Consider the following 19,144-nt stretch of genomic DNA (forward strand, 5'->3'; position numbering starts at 1 on the left):
AAACTGCTTCTTGGAAAGAGTACTAAAGGTTAAATTATTTCTTTAAATTCCCTAGACATAAGACACTTTTGCTGTCACTTAAGAATACTGAATCCTAAACAGCACATGGAAAATTCACCAGTATTTGGAAGCAAGATGTCTAATCTCTTACGGAGAAAGACAGACACTCAGGCACGTTTTTCTCAGTTTAAGATTTTAACTCAAGAACAAAAATATTTCCAGCTTCTTTCTCAAGCCTTCAAAACTGCATCTCACACCACAGTGTAATTTTTCCGTGGGGTATCTCGAGGGATTTATGTTATCTAATGTCAGTGCTACAGGCAGCAGCTCCTTGACGTGCTGATGCCAAGATACAGGCATGGAAGTGTGGAAAGAGAAAACCTGACGTTTTTGGTAGCTGTTTCGTGTCAGGTAAAATGAGCTTTCCTCAGAATGCAGCAACAGAAGCCTTTTTAAAAATGAGGTAGAGCAGTAGTTATTTTTCCCCAGGGCAGGAAGAGCGAGCTGTGCTTCCTGACAAGAAGTAAAATGTTTTACAAAGCTTACAGGTGAAGGCAGCGGTGTGCACAGGTGCGGGAGCCAGGCTGATTCCCTAGGAGCACGGACCAGCAGGATACGCCTTTTCTCTACCACTCTTAATTACTCACTGAGAGAGCTGCTCAGACCTCGACAAGCAAAGCACAAATCCGCTTGTGCCATCCACATTCTCCCTTTCACTCCTGCAGAACGCCAGCGCACCGATTTCACAAAGCCGTTCAGCACTTGGGAGCTTGATTTATTTTCAAGTATTGTGTGCTATCTGCTAACGCTTCCCACACGATGATAAGCCGTGTCTGGGTACACAACATCCACAATCCAGGGGCACTCTGCCAGACGCTGCTTTCAGCAGCGCTTACTGCCATGGGTCTCGTAGGTGCCAATGGTATTTATTCATTTGCTCCTGTAATAATGGAAACGTGCTTACGGCAACAGCAGGTACGATACCCCAGTGACATCTGGTAACACACAAGATGCCCCAAACTCGCTTATACCCTCTGTTTTTGAAGGGACTATGCCGGATTGGGAACAGTAAAGCTTCCTTTGATGAGTGCTGAGGTTGTATTTTGCCTGTGCAATTAAGTTTAATGTTATGAAGTCCTAACTGTGTTTTATCTACTCCCCATTAAATACTATCTTTGAAACCACTATATAGACCGGCCTGGGTCTTTTGTCACAGCTGCAAAAAATGTGAAAAGTAATTTCTGACTGACTGCCTTGGCAAATTATGCAGAAAAGGTGGATTAGCCAAATAAGTTATATTTCTGCTTCCTATTTTTATATTTACCTTCTGCCTATTAAAATGTTTCCACCATTATCAGTGCCACCTAAAAATAATCACAAAATTGCTTCTCTCCAACTTATAGAAAAGGAAAACCTCAATGAAATCAAAACACAAGTCAGATGGTGATGAATACAATATTCTAAACTGGATTTATTTTTTCCAGACATTAATGTAATACATAAACACATTAAAAGAGGGATATAGTAACAGGCAACCCATTAACAGAAACAAAGCAAGTCTTTGAAATCTTTGTCCTATACTTACACATGAAAATGTCCCAGAAAGTTAAGTAGTTGTTAGTCAATATAGCAAGGATTTCAGATATAAAAAAACCCCAAACATCTCATTAATGAGTTTGCCATAACCAAAATGATTTTTTTGGTTTTGTTTTGTAGTGTTTGGTTGTTTTTTTTTAATTTATTTTTACGATAAAAAAAAAGAATAACCATTACTTCATGCAGTGTACAAAGGCTTTAAAATAAATCTGTTAATGCAAATGAAAGACTTACTCCTGGGGCTTTTTTTAAAAAAAAAAAAAAAACAAAAAACAAAACAACCAAAAAAACCTCAAGGAGCTTAACAAAATTAATTTCAACTAGTTTCTTGAATCCCTTCTTGGGACTAAAGAAGAAACCTGCAACTTTCTTGCACTCCAGAAATTTATTCAGAGGTACCTCTTTCAATACAAATATGTTCTTACAATATATCTAAGCATTCTTTAATTTGCAAGAGCTTCAAATGAAATTAAGTGCGAAAATGTTTTCTTAGTGTTTGCTAATTACTGAGGTAAATAGTTGGGGAATAAAAATGAAAAAAAAAAAAAAAAAAAAGGGTAGCTGGGTATCAACTGTACGTACACCAGACAGAAAAAAAAAAAAAAAAAAAAAAGGCAAATCTGAAATAGACGGTTACGGTGCGCAAGGGAGATGTTAAAGAAGGACTGAGGAAGAAATAACAGCAACAACCAACAGTTCCCCAGCAGAACTTTACACCAAAGCCCTTGAAATCCACTCAGCAGATCACCAATAGCTGAAAATAAAGCGTGTTTATTAGCATGTCTGGCGAGCCGGACAAGAGGCCGTACAATAGTCACAATGATAGCTGCCTGCCCGACAACGCTGGCAACGTAAACGCTGCCCCAACAGCTGCAGCGCATCCCCACCAACCACACAGAGACGAAAAGATCCACCAGATCGTGAGCTCCTGACAGCAACAACGGGTCACGATTACAGAGCAGTAGCATCTACAGTAAATAATACATGGCAAACAAGAGACTGAGTTAGCAAAATATGTTATAAAAAAGTATAAAAGTTGTTTTTAAAAACTTTCTAAAAATTTCTTCTTTTGGGAAGGAGGAATATTAATCTGTGGCCTGGCATTACTACAATAACTGAAATGGTTGTATCAGATTGCTGGTGATCGACTTCTTGCAAATCAGAGGTGCATTTGTAAAATGCCCCAGGGTGAATGCCTGAAAGCTGGCCAGACAGTCGGGGAATTTTAATATCTGCACCAGAATCAGCTGTGTTTGTAGAGGGTGGACTAACACTTGGGCTGGAAATCTCTTTACTTGGTATGCATAGGAGAGCGTGACACAGAGGATCTAACAGACGATTTTCAGTTCAGTCCCACTGTCTGGATCCCAGACACAGTCCCTGAGCGTATTTTGGGCCTGTCTTGCTGGGGAAGGTGTTTGGTTGCATGCCTGATGAGCCACGGCTTTAAGTCCTCACCCATCAGAAAAGGCTACGCTCATGCAAAGACATTTTGAACTTGGGGGAAAAAAATACTAACCAAAAAAAAAAAAAAAAAAAAAAAAAGAAGATGTGAGCTATTAGCTCAGGTAAAAAAACAAGTTGTGTTCTTGAGGGTTACCGAACCCCAGTTAATCATCCTCTGTTTTTGACAGCAGACAAATCTAGTATGGGCCATGACCACGGTGAGGCTTGAGTTAAATGAAGTGGATCCCAGGTTCTACAGCCTGGTAGGGCTGGGAAGGGACTTCATCTTGCTTCAAGTTCACCTGAAGGATCCCTGCCATTTCTCCCCAACATTACACTGTTCAGCAAACCCCAAACTCGCAGTGAGCTCTATCAGTTTCATCTGCTTTGAAACCCAAGGCAAATCGTGCAGTTTCCCTCCAAATCCTCGAATCTCCCTTCAAGTTCTTCGACCAATTTTTTTTCCCCTCATTCTCCGACATGTTTTAAAGCCCAAGAAAACTTGTTGTGGTTAGATATGCAAAGTGCCACAACAAGGGCTGCAAAAGTCATCGCACTTCCCAGATTTCAAAGTTCACAATGGTATCAATCCAAGCCCAAGTAAACCCCATCGATTATTTAGCCACACAGTAAAGTCTTCTTCATCTTAAGAGTACAGTGGAGTTATTTGCTCTTCGAGCTGATCCGGACCTGCATTCACCAAAACCAGTATTCTCTTTGAACACTCGTGTTCCAGAAATCTGATACTAACAACTCAAGAATGTATTGTAAATTATATTCAATGTTACAAAAATTCAAGATTTACAAAATCAAAGACCTGGTTCATTGGGTTTTCTTTAAGCAGTTGCTTCTGAACTCCTTTGAACTGCCCTGTAACTTCACTTACTCCCCTGCCTCCCTCCCCCCTGACATTATCATCTCAGCCACAGATTCAACCTTACTTAAAAAACGTTGACATAATACTATGTATGTGGAAATGCCACGTACCACAGAAGTAAAAGACTAAGCCTTAACATCCAGGAGAGCAGCACAACCTCTCTTGCTATATCACCCCCCTATATGGTAGGAGGTTGGGGGTTTTTTTGGTTTCTTTTCTTGTTTTTACCTTAAACATGAGCTTAATCAAAAAAACACATTCAACTGTATGTTCTCTGAGGCTTCAGAAGACGTGTGTGTGTGTCCCCATTTAAAAAGAAAAAGAAAGAATCAAGGTTAGATAGAAATGATTAAAGGGTGGTTATCCAGAAGTAGTCATCTTCCTCTATCTTGATGTTTTTTTGTTTTTGTTTTTTTCTTTTTGTCCTCTGTTTTGGGTTTCAATGCACAGACACATGCAGACACACCGGCAATTGCTTTGGGTAAGTCAGTTCCTTTGTACCACTTATTTTTCTCCTTATCATAAACCTGGACTGTTTTGGAGAAGACCGTTTCCTCCCAGCTGTAGCCTCCGAGGATATAAATCTTGCCTTCCCAAACTGCCACCCCTGACTCACTGTTTGCTTGCAACAGAGGAGCAACTCTGGTCCACTGGTTACACTGAGGGCTGTACGACTCCACACTCAGAATGTCAAAACGAGCCATGGTTTCTATGTTGTCATCGCTGCCACCGATGGAGTAGATACTGTCCTGTAAGGTGCACATGCTGTGCCACCCTCGAGCAGTGATCATCGGCCTCTTCTCCTCCCAAACATCTGTGCGGTAATCATAACACAGCAGGTTTTTTCTATAGGGGCCAATTTGGTAATCGTGGCCTCCTGAAATGTACACAAATTCCTTGTAGACTGTTCCAGCATGGCCATAGGTGAACCTAGGACAGGCAAACAAAAGCGAGCCGACTTAGGACTTAGGAATTTTAGCAAGATACACAAAGCATTCAACAAGGACTGGTACTAGAGAAGAAAATAAACAGTAACTAAAGACAGAAGACTCCCTAATCCTGTTAGTTACCCAGTAACTATTCTTATTCGTACCGCTTCACCCTGCACTGCAGAGTGATAAGGTACAACAATCACTTTTTAAGGCATCCTTTTCATACCTGGTCGCTACCGAGCACTAAGGTATGACAATCACTTTTTAAGGCATCCTCTACAGTGTGTCATACAACAGAAGTAACCCATCCTGCTCTAGTTGGCATGGCCTTCACTCCCATTTTCCTGTTCCAGTGCTTGGGTTGGATCAGTCTGAGAGGGCCAGAGAGGAAAAAATCCACATCTCAGCAAGGGTTTCTATGACAGAAAGAGGAAATAATCATGATACCTCTCAGACTTACCAGTAGCGATTAACCAAGAAAAACCAACAAGAAAACTGCTGCTGCCTTCCCCTTCTACAGTTTCAGGATTATGAATCACGTTTCTTACCCACTAGTGTTCACAGCCCAGTTTATTTGCAGTCATGATACATGCAGCGTACTTTTCATGCGCTATCCATCTGCCCTACCACTTCTGCTACACAGGTGGTAACTCCTTTGGTCACCCCAGGACACGACAACAGACCTCAGTCAATCACAGCTCAGAGTCCACGTTTGAAGTAAGGCAGAATGAGATGGCAGAACCAACGACACGCATGCTGTTTCCACAGGGCAGAGAGAAACCCCCTTTGATCAGCCATAATAAAGCCACTAAAAACCTAGTTCTGGAAGCTGCTCTTAACTTCACACGCTAGGATACACCTGACCAAATCCCTTTGAGCTCTTAGAAGTGGAATGCTAAGGTGAGGGACAGCCCCAGTTTCTTTGAACATACCTTTCCTGCACACACTTTTTTTTTTTTTTTTTTTTTTTTTTGAGGGGGGGAGTGTGTGTGCTAAAAGATGTAGCTGCAGCACCAGCCACAGCAAAACGTCTCTCACACTGACACAAAAACCCCAAACAATTTAATACCCATAGGGCTGCAGAGCAATATACTCATCAAGCTGCACTCATGAGCCTCTGCTACCCTCCTTTGTAGTAGGACTCAAGAAAAACTCAATCTCTACGGCAGACAAACCTACGCCAGCATTACTTTAGCCTGGAATGCTTTTGAACCATGCCTGAACACGCTCAAAACTCAATGTGGATAGAACCTTGAGCTGTTTTTATTTCACGTGGTAATAGTCTCTCTCAGCTACACAGACAGTATCATAGCTTCTTCCACACACTTAAGTGCCAAGCGCTTGTGTGCCAAGGGGAAAGGGGGAATAGAAAAGAAAACCCATATTTACCCTGGAAGCACAACACTTCTGAGAAAAGCTAAAAGATGTTTATTATTCTAGATGCCTACCAAACCTTCTGATCCCTGACCAGTGTCTGAATCAGATATTTTAACAGGCTCCTGCTATAAAAAACAGAAAAATCCTTGACACACTTGGCCTAATGCTGAGTGACCAGGACAAACCTTCCAACTACAGAGGCTAGAGCACCATCCCTGGACACCTTGCACAGGTGGCTGCAGACCTGTACTGCTTCTTAGCCACTCAGAAAAAAAGAAAGAAAGAAAGAAAGAAAAAGAAAAAGGAAAAAAAAAAAAAAAAAAGAAAAAGAGAGAGAGGACTAAGGCATAGTTATGAGACTTTATCCAAAACGGCAACTCAAAAAATTCCACAGCTCATGATCTGCCTAACCATGGAAGCACGTAACTCGTGCTCGGTGCTTCATTTTGCCATGAAATATCATGAGCACGCGCACTCCAGCTTTCACACCTGCCAGAAACGCTACAGCAGGTATAGCATACAGAGATGCTGCTCTGCCTTGTTTGTGGTCTCTTACAGACAAGAGCTGGTAGCGTAAGTCTCTAGTGGCACTCAGTCTGGTCGCTACAGTCTTTGCTTCTCTATATACACTGGAACAGGTCTCAGAAAGTAGACTACCTGTCTGGGAGGTGGGATGGGAAACTTAAATTCACTCCTTTTCTCAAACTGCATTAGATTTTAAACCTACATCTAACCAGCAAGCTGCCCAGGGGACGTGCAGTGCACTCCACTGCAGAGGTTGCATCAGATAACAGATAGTTATGAGGAGTCAGAAGGAGAAAAGCGCAATGGCACGGAATTCAACACAAAGCCCAGGGTTATGGTACTGCTGATAGCAATCACACTACATCTACCATTTGGGGGGGGGGGAGGGAACCAACAAAAAAAACCTGTAAGTTAAGAAAAACGTGAGTGACCTTTGCAGAAGCAGGTTAAATGTTTTCCTGCACTAACTGGAAAGTGGAATTCTGTACGGGTAAGCAAGCAATAGGCACTTTCTCTCAAGCACACGTGTGCAGTCTAGCATACACAGCTACAGAAAAAGCACTGATGCTTTTCTCTTTGCCTCAATCAATGGCTATAGCTAGCGAACAGCAATAGCTACAAGAGTAATTTGAAAGAGGCAATCGTATCTGAAACATCAAATCAATCCTCAGATGGTTATTTTCCAATATAGGGAGATTACCCATTGAAATATGCTAGAAGTGTTTCACTTTGCCTGACTCCTAAAAACCTCATCCAAAATTGCACATACTCGGCTTCCCATTAATAAAGAACTACGTGAAACTTAATGCACAAATTGAAAACAATCAATAAAAATCCTTTCTGCAAGCCCTACGGTTTAAACAGAGGCATTTCTAAACATGCAACAGAACAGGACACTTCAATACAGTGGGGCCAGACATCCTCCAACAGAAAGCATCAAGCATTTTGGCAGTATTATATGTAAGAGTGGCCAGCAAAAGATAAAGAGGCCTTAAGGAGAAAGAAGTTTTGATTCATAACATCTGCTAGAGCCAGTCACTGATTTTGAATGACTTACCCAGATACAACGCTGCAAAAATTCAGTTTCTGACCCAGTAACACCATTCAGTAAATGCTGAAAAAATCTACCATTTGTTTTCTTAAACAGAAGAACACTTGGCCTAACTCGATAAAGCTTTGGGAATCCCCTACTCCAACCAAAGTCCAGACAAGCTGTGGTTGCTTTGAATCTCAGTGTCCACCAGTTGCAACCCTGCGAGATTATTCATGACTAGCACAGCAGATGCCATCATTCCTTAACCTGTTCCAACACATTTTCTCATACAACTTCTTTCAGTTGTTTTGCCAAACTTTAACCTAGGGCCACTCAATTAATTTCACCGATGTCTGCAGCAGACTTTTTCATGGTCTATTCAGATGAGAACACACTGCACCGACTTCTGCTGTGCCAAGCTTGTCAGCCACTGCTGCTCCCTTCTGGGCTAGAAACTATGGCAACAACTGCTCCCAAAGAGCCTGGGAAAATGGTGGGAAAAAAAAAAATATATATATAGGACCCCTCTGAAGAATGGGAAAGGTATCCTACAACCAAGGGACCCTAATGAGAGTCAGGCAAAATTCACTTGTTGCAGACTTGGATCAGGTCCCCCCCTTGGATATCTTGGCTGAAGTTTTCCCCGTTAAGCATCTGCCTCAAGAAGCTGTGTTTTCTTCTCCAGTAAGACACCATTATTTCCATCAAAACAGCTCAGCTCCTTCCAAGAAAGTGGTTAGGGAAAATGGTGTGTTGCTTTGACCACGCTGGGTGGGAAGGGGTGGGGTGAGGGGGGTGAAGAAGAGATAAAAAAGAGCTTGCAAAGCTGTTCCTTAGACGAGCATGACTGTGCCTGCGTACAGCAACACGGACACAGGACTTGGCAGCAGACAGGATGCATGTGTATTCAGGGACACATCCATTGCTCTTCTCCTGAAAATCTGCACACATGGCAAACTATAAACCTCGGGAAGGAAAAAAACTAAAACTATTTTCTGGATGTTCAGAGCTGAAGCTTTAACAAATAACCTCTGAGAGTCCAACACCACACAGCTCAAACCTGAACTATGCAAGCCTACACCCTAGAACGACCTCAACGTGCCTATCACTCCAGGGAATCGTCTCCCAGGCTCTCGGACTGCTGGCTTGGAGCAGTCAGAAACAACACCAGAGGTGCGGGCTGGGACCCTGCTTCTGGTGGCCATGCTCCTAAGAGGACAAAAAAATCTGCACGTGTTCTCTTCAGAGGGAAGAAGAGAGAAAAATGCAGGAAGCAAGGCAGCTACGCTGGGACGTGCTGCCCGATCGGGCAATTAGGAAGCAGACGACTGGAGCTTCTGATTTCCTCTACGTGAGGAGAAAAGATTTGCTGCCAGAATAGGGCTGGGGAAGATGTTATTTGGGTAAAAACAGTAACTACAATCAGTTTGAGCAACAAAAAACTGTGGTGGGGAGGAAACAGAGATCACATCAAGAATATGCTGAAGGGAAGACAGGAGTAGGCAGAAGGAACTGTAGCTAGCATGCTGTCTTCCAGTCTTGAGTAGATCACAAAATCCTCTCTCATCCTTTCTCCACTGTCCGCAGACCCATCTGAAGTACATCAGGAAATGACTGCCCAGATCCCCTTCAGCAGCCCCCCACACCGGCCAGAGCCACCCCTCTCCCCCTGGGCTCAAGCAGCATTCACTTGTCCCTGCACGCAGAAAGGTTCCGTCCTGTTGTCCACCACTATGCTGATTTTTGCCTTTTGCAACCCGCATGAAGTTTTTGTTGCTTTATTCCTTCCATGCAGAAAAACGGTTGTTGCTAACAACCGAGGCAAGTGTTCTCCACAAGGAGAGAGGGCCGAAGACAGAAAATCTGAAGGTACTAAGTGTCCATTAAGATCTAAAGACACATGAACGCGCAAGACAGCAGCTAAGTGGAAAAGTGGGAAACTATCTAGTTCACTACACAGCTGCACGAACACCTGACCTGGCTCCAGGGACAGCTAGCATGGGCTGAGGACAGAGCAGGCAGGAAGAAAGGATGCAGAACTATTTTTTGGGGGATGCAGCAATAACTTAAAATAGTCACTGTACTACAAGCCTAACCCTGCAGCTCAGCAGCCAGCTAAGGCGGTGCAAGTGGGGTTATGCCATAAGGGGGGACTTTTGCCTAGTCCAAGCAGATCAACTAGGCAACTTAATAAAAAATTAACACCCCCCACATCAAAATTCACTTTTAAATGCTGCAGCTGCAAAATTCCCAAAGCCAACACACAGGTAGCAGTAGGGACATGCAGACAAACAGCTGCTTCTCAGGCAGCTTACAGTCTGGTTGGCTTAAGCCAACTAGGCAAGTTCCCCCAGAATCATTTATGAGTAAAAATATCTATTTTTATGTTCTAAGGTGAGCATTTTTCTAACAACAGAGTTGTCAGGTCACATCTACATAGAAGAAAAGAAAAGCTGTGCTACAATTTCTAGGAGGCGTTACTGAAATCTCACAGGTCACCACAATTAACGGAAGGGCTTAGCAGCCGAAGATACTCTCATGCACAACTTCCCAGGGAAGACTGTGGTGTTTAGCCTCAACTGCTAGATCTGCCTATGTGGGCAGAAATAAAATAGAAGAAAAACATCCTGCTTCTGAAGAGCACTCGAGCCCAGCTGTTAGCCTGGATCAGACTCGCATTGCAGCACCTGCCCAAAATAGAACTGGGCAACAGGCTTCTGTGCCTTCACTGGCTGCCTATGGCGCTGCTGCTCTGCAGCTAAGGGAATAAGGGGAAAAAAACCCCTGAACTCTAAAATCAAATTGCAAGTATCTTGTTCATGATGCCACTAAGAAAGCAAGCACTGCTGCTGAAGCTGGATGTTTCAGACATCACGAAAATACCATCTGTATAGCCAATACTCCTGTAATTTCCATGAATGTGAAATATCACTAAATCTAAACAGCTGTTTGAAAATGAAATGCTATTGTACCATGCTTACAAAGTCACCACTCAAATGCTGACTCAAAACACCAGCAATGTCCTGTGCTGCTGTTACAAGATGCACCGCAGTACTAAAGCCTCTCAACAGCAGAGCAGCTAAGTTTTAACTCAGACTGAAAGAAAGAGAGGTCACATCTACTGGGATTACCTATCTGCAATACAGGTAAAGAGGGTTTATCTGCAACAGCCAACCTGAGCAGTCAAACTGAGAGAAACACCTTACATGGAAAACAATCACACCAATGTGGCAAAGGCCAAATAAACCATAAAAGTCTTTGATCAAGATCTAAACAGTGCCTCTGAAAGCATTTAACTCGAGAAAAACATTTTAAGGATAGTAGAAAGAAATTACAAGAACTCTCCCCCCCATCCTTCAGACATACCTCAGGACAAGGACAACAACTAAAACCAATCAAGCTGATAGAGGCACCCCGACTGAAAGAGCTGGTTGCTCAAATACTAAATGTTGAAATGGTTTGTTACTTGCCAATACAGTGTCGGTTATGTATTCCCTTGCTTCCCTTCTAGAAACACCCATTCATCACCTAAAGTCACACAAGCTCCCTTTACAACCATTCTTCAACCACAGGAAAACTTTCCAAACGTCTGTTACCTGGGCAAGCCTGCGATGTAGGACCATGAATCTTTCTGAGGACTGTAGGTCTCAACCGAAGAAAGAGCCCCATTTTCATTCCTGCCACCAACAGCTACCAGCATGTCGGTAATAGCTCCCAGGTAGAAATCTACACGGCGTTGTCTCATGGAGGCGACCTGTCAAAAAAACCCACCAAAATAACACGCTGACATCTTCAAGCATCTGGTAAGCAAGCTGAGTTCAGGTATATTCATGTCTGCGGGCAGGATAGTTGCTTCTTCCCATTTATTTGGAAAGGTGAGCTACTGGGTTTGACCATTATATTCATAAAATACTTTTGGTTTTCTGCAGTAGCATGTCACATAGCACTCATTTTCAAGAAAGGGGACAACAGGAAGCATCTATGGGAGAGGTAACTCTTAAGTGTTTTTGTGTTACATGGGCCTCCCTCCAAAACTCTGCAAGAAACATATATTGGATTCACTCAAACCCACAAATGAACCACACAGGATGACTGGTTTGTATCGGAACCTGTGCTGTCCGCAGGGTTTTACAGCGGGACTGGAAGTGAACAGCTGCTTCTAAGAGACACTTAGCGCAGAGACATTTGACAAGCGTCAGAGACATTTTCTTTTTACATTAGACCCGTTTTTGATTTAGCTGTTGCTTGACAAAGATGAACTAAGCAGTCACCTCTGTACGTCCATTCTAGCATTATTCCCGCAAGTAATCTAAAAAGTCGCAGGTGGGTGCTGACCAGGAATTTCACGGATGAAATGCCCAGATCCCAAGTGAAGTTGAAAATCTGCCCCAAACCCTTTCACTGTAACTTAAGCATTCCCACAAAGGATTCAAGTAGCTGCTTGTTCAACTTAACTTGAATTTCCATTTGCAAGTGTTGCTACGTTGGCTACTCTAATGAGCCCTGTCCTTCCACCAAAAAGAAGAAAACACTCTAAACATTAAGGACTTCAAACAGAGAAATAATACAGCTTAAGTCTCACCTTTATCCACTGGTTACAGCGGGGATCATACCTATATAGGAGATTTGAAGCTGCATCCCCTCCATTGTCTCTTGAAAAGCTGCCTCCGGCTATGAAGATGAAGCCTCCCAAGACTGCAACACAGTGGTGACTTCGCCTGGCCGGGAGAGGGGTCTCTGCTACCCACTGCCCCTTCCTGGTGTCCAAGAAGCAGGTATCATCGCTCAGTTCCAGGCACCGTTCGGAAACCTCCCCTCCCACAAAGAGGAGCCTCTCCTCGCAGGTCCGCAGGGCCGTCCGCTTGTTTTGCAGCACTGGCTGAGCCGTGACGTTGTTATGATAGTTCACTGCCTCCTCTATAAACCCCTCACAGTTTGCTTCTTTGGGAAGAAGAGAGCAGACAGCAGGCTTGACTCGATGGAGGAGATCGCTTTTAGGTATCAAGGGAAAGTGAATGTTATCCAGAACCTGGTAAGCCTCGTTCTCCCTTTCCGGGTACTGGGTGAGCCACTGCAATGCAGCCTGCAGCAAGTCGTGCTCACACTCCTGCTGCACGTTGCTGCTGTCCAGGTATTGGCACAACTTCTGCAAGGAAATGTTCTGCAGGAAGTCTGGGGTGAAGGACAGCGTGCCAAAGTTCTGCAGGATGAAAGAATCAATGTAGGAGTCAAGGCGCTTCAGGTTGTAAATAGAGGCTAGCTCTTGCAGGTACAAATAGTTCTCCTCGCTCACTTCATTCTCCAGATACTCACAACAGAAGTCGACCACCTTCCAGATCTGCAGCAGGTGAGCTGTTTCGAGCACGTAGTCGATATTGCCTCCATCTAAAGACAGCTCGCTGCCGTAAAGGAAATCCACCACAGCCTTGAGACCAATGTAAGAGGCTCCAAAAAGTTCAACCTCTTTTTGGTGGGCTTCTCGCATACCAATGGTGAACATAGAGTTGAAGTAGTCACTGCAAACAGCAAGGAGGTTCCGATGGGCTGGGACCCTCTGCTCATCCACCACGAGGACAATGTCACAGAAGAGGCCTCGGTGCCTCTGCTCATTCAGGCTCTGAAGAACTAGGCTAGAGTGGTCATCCCACCTGTACACCTGCAATAAACACACAGTTATCAGGCAGATGTTATCTTCACCGAGATAAATTTCAGTGTGCACAAAGAATTTTCCCATTAGATGTACTCATAGACGAGACAGAGAAAGCTTACTTGTGCTGCACATTTATACTAAATTCTGACTTGAGACAGCTGGCAAGCAACACAGCACGAGCCCCAGCTCCTCACCTTCACTTTGAAAGGCCTATACGTAGGCTTTTGCTGCTTCTTACTCCCTGTTTTTTATCATTTACTCCTACCTCCTCCACAACGCTGCATCCAAACCTCCTCCCTGATGATTTATACAGGCACAATTTTCTGAAACTCTGCCACTCATTGTCTTCGGGACATCTTACTGACAGTTCCTTTCTTACTTGTCCCCCAAACGACTCCTTACAGAGTTCTTCTCAACTAAGCTACTTGCTCAATATTTGGAGCTGGAGACACACAGGCAGCATTATGCCAAATTTTCATTCAGCCCATGTATTGTTTGGGTTAGTGCTTACTTGACAGCTACCCCTTCTTAAATCTTTTCAGAAGTCTGCATTTCTAAGCTCGTTAGGGTAAAATCCCTCTCTTTCTTTCCACATTATTCCAGGCACACACACTGCATTCAAAAATAATAGCTGTTTATTTATGTGCAAAGCCACACATGTGGATAACTTATTCCCACGAGATTTCTACTTGCTTCCAGAAGCTGAGGTAGTTTTTGTTTTCATGAATATGACTAAATATTTTTCTTTTAAAGAAAGGGGGAAATGCCCTCAGAACATGTCCGTTAAGTGCCCTTCTGGGATCCCTCTGGTCCAGACACTCTTCCCATCAGCTCTGTACGTGCCACAGAGCTTTTGAGGCAACCACTGTTTGCCTCTTTCTCACAGACTGACGTTACCAGTCCTAAGAAAAGACAGAACGGAAATGTTTTGTCACCCCTTGAATGTCCTGCAGAACACGCAGCTGAAGGGGCTGGTCACCCCTGTATGCGAAGCGACACAGCTTGAAGGACTATCCTTCCGGAGGGATGGAAAGCTCGATGATACAGTCAGTTACCTTGTGCTCTCTCTTAATAAAAGCCAGGTTAAGTTAAATGCAAATACATAACTTTAATTACCAAATCTAAAACAAGCAGAGTTGCAGAGCCTGTAGGAACATGTAAGAGAAGGCAGCACATCTTTGTATCGTACCTAAGTCAGCTGTGAACAGTCCTGGCTGTAGGACCCTGGGTCTTGCCCAGCTCTACGCTGTCAGAGTGCGTTCCCAGAAGTGACACCCTGAAAAGGTGTCTCAGTCCGTTTCGACACTGAAAACGGTCACACAGATGACCTGAGGTCTCTTCAAGCCTCTCAGGCATTCAACCTTTCCTTCACCAAACTGTTGCTTCTCCTAGAAATCCTATCTGTGGCTTTCCTGGCTTCCCAAACAGAAAGCACATGATTGCTGCTGTCTGGCTAAACCATTAATGGGTTGGTTAAACCATGGTGAGACAATCTCTCTAAACACCTGGATGGGAAAGGTTCAAGTCCTAGAGCCAGGGTTTTTTTTTCCTCTGCACACAACCCTCGCTCTACATATGCACTCTGTGAACATCATTTGGTAATTGTACTCTTACATGATGAGATAACCAGGATTAAGGTACGCAGCTCACCACTGTCCAGACATGATGGCAGCCAATCATCCCGAGCTAACTCCCACCTCGGGAGCCTGACCTCCCACAACTGCCTTTCAGCAGTCCGTGGAATAGCGACAGGCAGTCCGCCAAAGATCAAACCCAAATTAATAACCAAATGTGCTGCTCTTAGCGTGATATCCCAGTGGTTTCTCTTTAGTTTTGCTTACGGTCTTTGCTAAACAATGGAGACGCAGCTGCCAAAAAGCCTTCTGTTGGAGTAACTTTGTACGTGCAAGTGTACAGAGTTAAACCAATCTAAGTAAAGAGGCTTCAATAATTCTAAGTCTTCTGGACCAAAACTCTTTAATTTGCCTTATACTCATTGCCTCATCCTACCTCAGAACTTAAAAAAGAGATCTATGGCATAGACAAAGTAACTTCCACTGAGGAGTAAAATTGCCAGAGACCTGTAATACAAGAAAATATAGGCTTTAAGGACTGTACAGTTTTTTATCTTAATTTTTCTGAGGTTGAGAAACGCTGATCTCATACAGGAGCGCAAGCAGAGACCAGGGGATGGAGCAGGTGGCAAAGTACAAACCACGCATTTGAGGCAACTGTGATAAAAAAATCGTGGATGAACAGACAATAACCTCTTACAGCACCCTCTTCTGAATCTCATGGGGACTCATGGGGGACAATTACTGGGTTAAACCAAAACCATATTCTCTCTCATCTCTGTAAATTGGCTGATCATTTCTCTCTAATATTCTCTAATACCACCATCGTGCATAACAAGATTACACCAGAATATAAGATTTGCCAGAGATCCTTATTTACTTAGCTGGTTGTTGAGTCAGCAGCATAATCCTGACTGCAAATACGCCTGACAACTTGTACTCCTCAAATCCTTGTTGTCACGTAGAACTGCTGCTACTTCAGAAATCAAGCATAAAATCATTACGTATGGCACTGGGTGGACTCAGAATATATTAACATATTTCAGCCACTTAGCAAGTTCATCTGTTCAGTGAGCAAATATCAGAAGCTGATAGCTGCACGTTTCAAAACCAAGACTAATTTCATACTAAACACGAACATCTTTCTCAAGCTATTTATATTCTGTAGAACAGCTTTAGCATTATCTAGTAATTCTAAATTTAACAGATAGTGACAGCTGCTGCCTAAGCAAGAAAATAAAACAATGCTGTCAAGTTAATTAATTTTCAATGTGATGAATTATTATTACATTCAGACTAAACCATTTAAATGGTAGACAGGATCAGCACTCAGGGAAAGATTATATTGGTAGGGATGCACTTAAAAATTAGTCCTAGTTATCTTTTATCAATTGTATTACAGCAATATTTTAACTTCTTTCTGATTCAAAGATCTAATTCCTTTCAAATCATTAATGCAGTCCCACTACTCGTCAGTGATGTGCAGGAAAATGAGATCTGCCTCATTCAACTTTTTAAAGACAGATACAGGCACCGAAAAGTTTCTCTTTTCTAGCCGCTGTCGGTAGTGCAAGGTACTTGCTCTGCAGCTTCTATAACCTAGTGCTCGCACTAGAACAGAAAAGCGGTTTTCACGGGTATGAAACAAAGTGAACGTAGTAATTACAGCTGACAATAATGTCTTACAGATCTCTGGCCACCATCCTGATGGCCTGCTAAAGAGCTACCCAAGATGGATTTCCAACTAAAAAGCAGTGGATTTGTGCAGACAGAGATTCCATACAAAGAAAATTAACCTCAAAACCAAAGAAAACATCTCGAGTTCACCCGAATAACCACTGTCTGCAGGACCAGGACTCCCGTCTCGTACAAAACGAAGACTAAATCTAAAGAGTAATCCCAGCTTTGCTTCTGTAACTAGCTTGGATTTTAAGAGATGGATCAGTAGGAAAAATTCCCAAAATAAACACAGTGCATGTAACTCTGCTGCAACGATGTGGTTTTCTTTTTTAAGTTATGAGTCATGATGAACAGATGCCCATTTGCTGCTGGTTTTTTTGTGTGTGTGTTTTTGTTTTTTTTTAATCACTAGGTAGTAACTTCTTTATCAAAAATATTTGAGCAGGTAGCCCATTTTCATCTCTCTTTTTAAAAGCTCAGCATATTCATAGTCCCCCCAAGCAGCCCATCCAAATGACAGCCTTTTCTGCACACACACCACCCCCACCCCCGCTTCTTGTTATTTCTGACTTGGTTTTTTTCAGCAGGCAACACAAACCGTACAGACCTTTGAGGATTCACTTATCTTGTGTGGGCGACAGATCCTGGTCTGCCTGGTCCCCTCCATGCCGGGCCGGTGTCCCCAGGGCTCTGGAACAGAAGGAGCCGTCAGCCGCGCCGCCCCCGCACCGCGCCCCGCACATCACACGGCCCAGGCCGCCCGCACACGCTCATCTGCGGCTGGAAAGCGGTTCGAGTTTAAAAAAAAAAAGTATTTTTTGTCGCTCGCTGGCGGTGTTTTCTGGTGTGACTGACGCCGGGCTGTGTCAACGAGTCGGGGGCCCGCGGGCGGTACCGGCGCTCACCGCCGGCTCCCGCAACGGCTGCAGCGGGCGCGGCGCTACCCGGGCCGCGGCCCCTGGGCCCCCGGCGGACACAGAGCACCGGGGCGGCCCCCGCGGCCCGGCCTCCCGCAGCGCTTGTTCAGGCGGAAAAATAAATAAATAAAAAATAAAAAGGGCGGGGGGAGGGGGAACAACAACAAAGCTGTAGCAAATACCGGGAGGCGGCGGGGCCCGGCCACCGGCAGCTACCAGGGCTCAGCGTCCCGGCGGGCGGCGGGCGGCCTCGCCTCAGGGCCCGCGACGGCCATGGCCGGCCCAGGAAATGCCGGCTGGCGGGCGGGGAGGGACCGAGGCGGGGCGGGGAGCGGGCCGGGCCGCCCGCGGGGCCGGGGCCGGGGGAGGTGCCGCAGGGCCGGGCCACGCCGCCTTCGGGCCCCCGCCGGGAGCAAACGGCGGGCGCGGCCCGCGGGGCTGGATGGGGCCCCCGCACCCCGGGGCCGGGACCCCCGGCGGGCTCGGGGCGCTCCGTGCCGTGCCGAGGCCCGTGGCGGTGCCCGGCGCTTGACACAGCGAGGGGACGCCGGGCCGCGGTGGCTTGTCAGGGGGTGACAAGCTGCGCGGGTGCGTGTCCGTGAAGGTGCTGGCAGCCCGGTCACCGCCTCGTCGTGCCTGCCTGGGCGTGAAACTACCTGACCCCACACCTGCCTGCCCACTGCTGCAGGGCTTGTCCTCGTGGCCCAGGGCCCAGGGGGCTTAAAAGTAAATAAAAATAATAAAAACCACCTCGGTGAGCAGTGGGGCTGACCGTGCACCTCCTCCAGGGACGCAGAGCGAAGGCTTTGTACGCAGCCACCACCCAGTCCCACTGCAAGGCAACGGCCTTCACTAAAACCATCAAGTGAAAAAGCCCAGCTCCGCTAACCCAGCACTCCTGGATGTCCTCCGAGGGTGGCTCGGGACAGCAGAAGCCAGCAAGATCGTCTGGGCATCCAGGCTCCATCTGCTCTCACCCAGGACAGCCCAGCGTCAAGCACATCCCGTGTGGTGCCGGGGCAGTGGTCGCAGGCAGACGATGCATACGGCATGGAGCAGCCACGTTCCAGCATGGGGCATGTGCCAGGGCAGCCGGGATGGGACAGCCGGCATGGGACAGCCGGCATGGGACAGCCGGGATGGGACAGCCGGGATGGGACAGCCGGGATGGGACAGCCCTCGCCCAACCCAGCCATCACCCAACCTCCGCTGCCAGCAGCAGCTCCGGTGCTGGGGCAGTAGCATCCAGCCGGCTGTGTCTGTTCTTCAGCCACCCCAGAGGAGCTGGAGATCATAATGAGTTTCTACTAATCTAATCGATTATCAGGTCTGAAGATGAGAAACATTTTTGCTAGCTCTGGTCCCTCCTGCAGCCCTTGTGACTGCGGGGGCCCAGGGTAAAGACCCTCAATTCCTGGACTGTCTGAGTAAAAAAGCTACTTTGCCGACAACCCTAATGCTAACTGTGATCTGTAAATTCACAGCAGCCTCTTCCTGAAAAAAGGTATTCTTCTCTCCATTATTTTCTTTGCTCCTA

General features: G+C 45.3%; 1 protein-coding gene across 4 annotated transcripts in view; it reads right to left on the bottom strand.

Moving 5' to 3' along the window:
* Positions 1-1,451: 1,451 nt before the first annotated feature.
* Positions 1,452-19,144, bottom strand: part of KLHL36 (kelch like family member 36) — a 97,213-nt gene continuing 79,520 nt past the window's right edge. For 2 of the 4 annotated variants that reach the window (XM_040615604.1, XM_040615605.1), the window contains 4 exons: positions 17,298-17,380; positions 12,369-13,442; positions 11,383-11,540; positions 1,452-4,849 (listed from right to left, as the gene is read on the bottom strand). In XM_040615604.1, the coding sequence (XP_040471538.1) occupies positions 4,294-4,849; positions 11,383-11,540; positions 12,369-13,442; positions 17,298-17,357 (1,848 nt within the window). In that variant the 5' untranslated portion in view covers positions 17,358-17,380 and the 3' untranslated portion in view covers positions 1,452-4,293. Of the gene's footprint in view, positions 4,850-11,382; positions 11,541-12,368; positions 17,237-17,297; positions 17,381-17,789; positions 17,848-19,144 lie in introns of those variants that run through there. The other 2 variants (XM_040615606.1, XM_040615603.1) reach the window with 2 other exon arrangements.

This window comes from Falco naumanni, chromosome 15, assembly GCF_017639655.2.
Source record: "Falco naumanni isolate bFalNau1 chromosome 15, bFalNau1.pat, whole genome shotgun sequence".
NCBI classification, from domain to species: Eukaryota; Metazoa; Chordata; class Aves; order Falconiformes; family Falconidae; genus Falco; species Falco naumanni.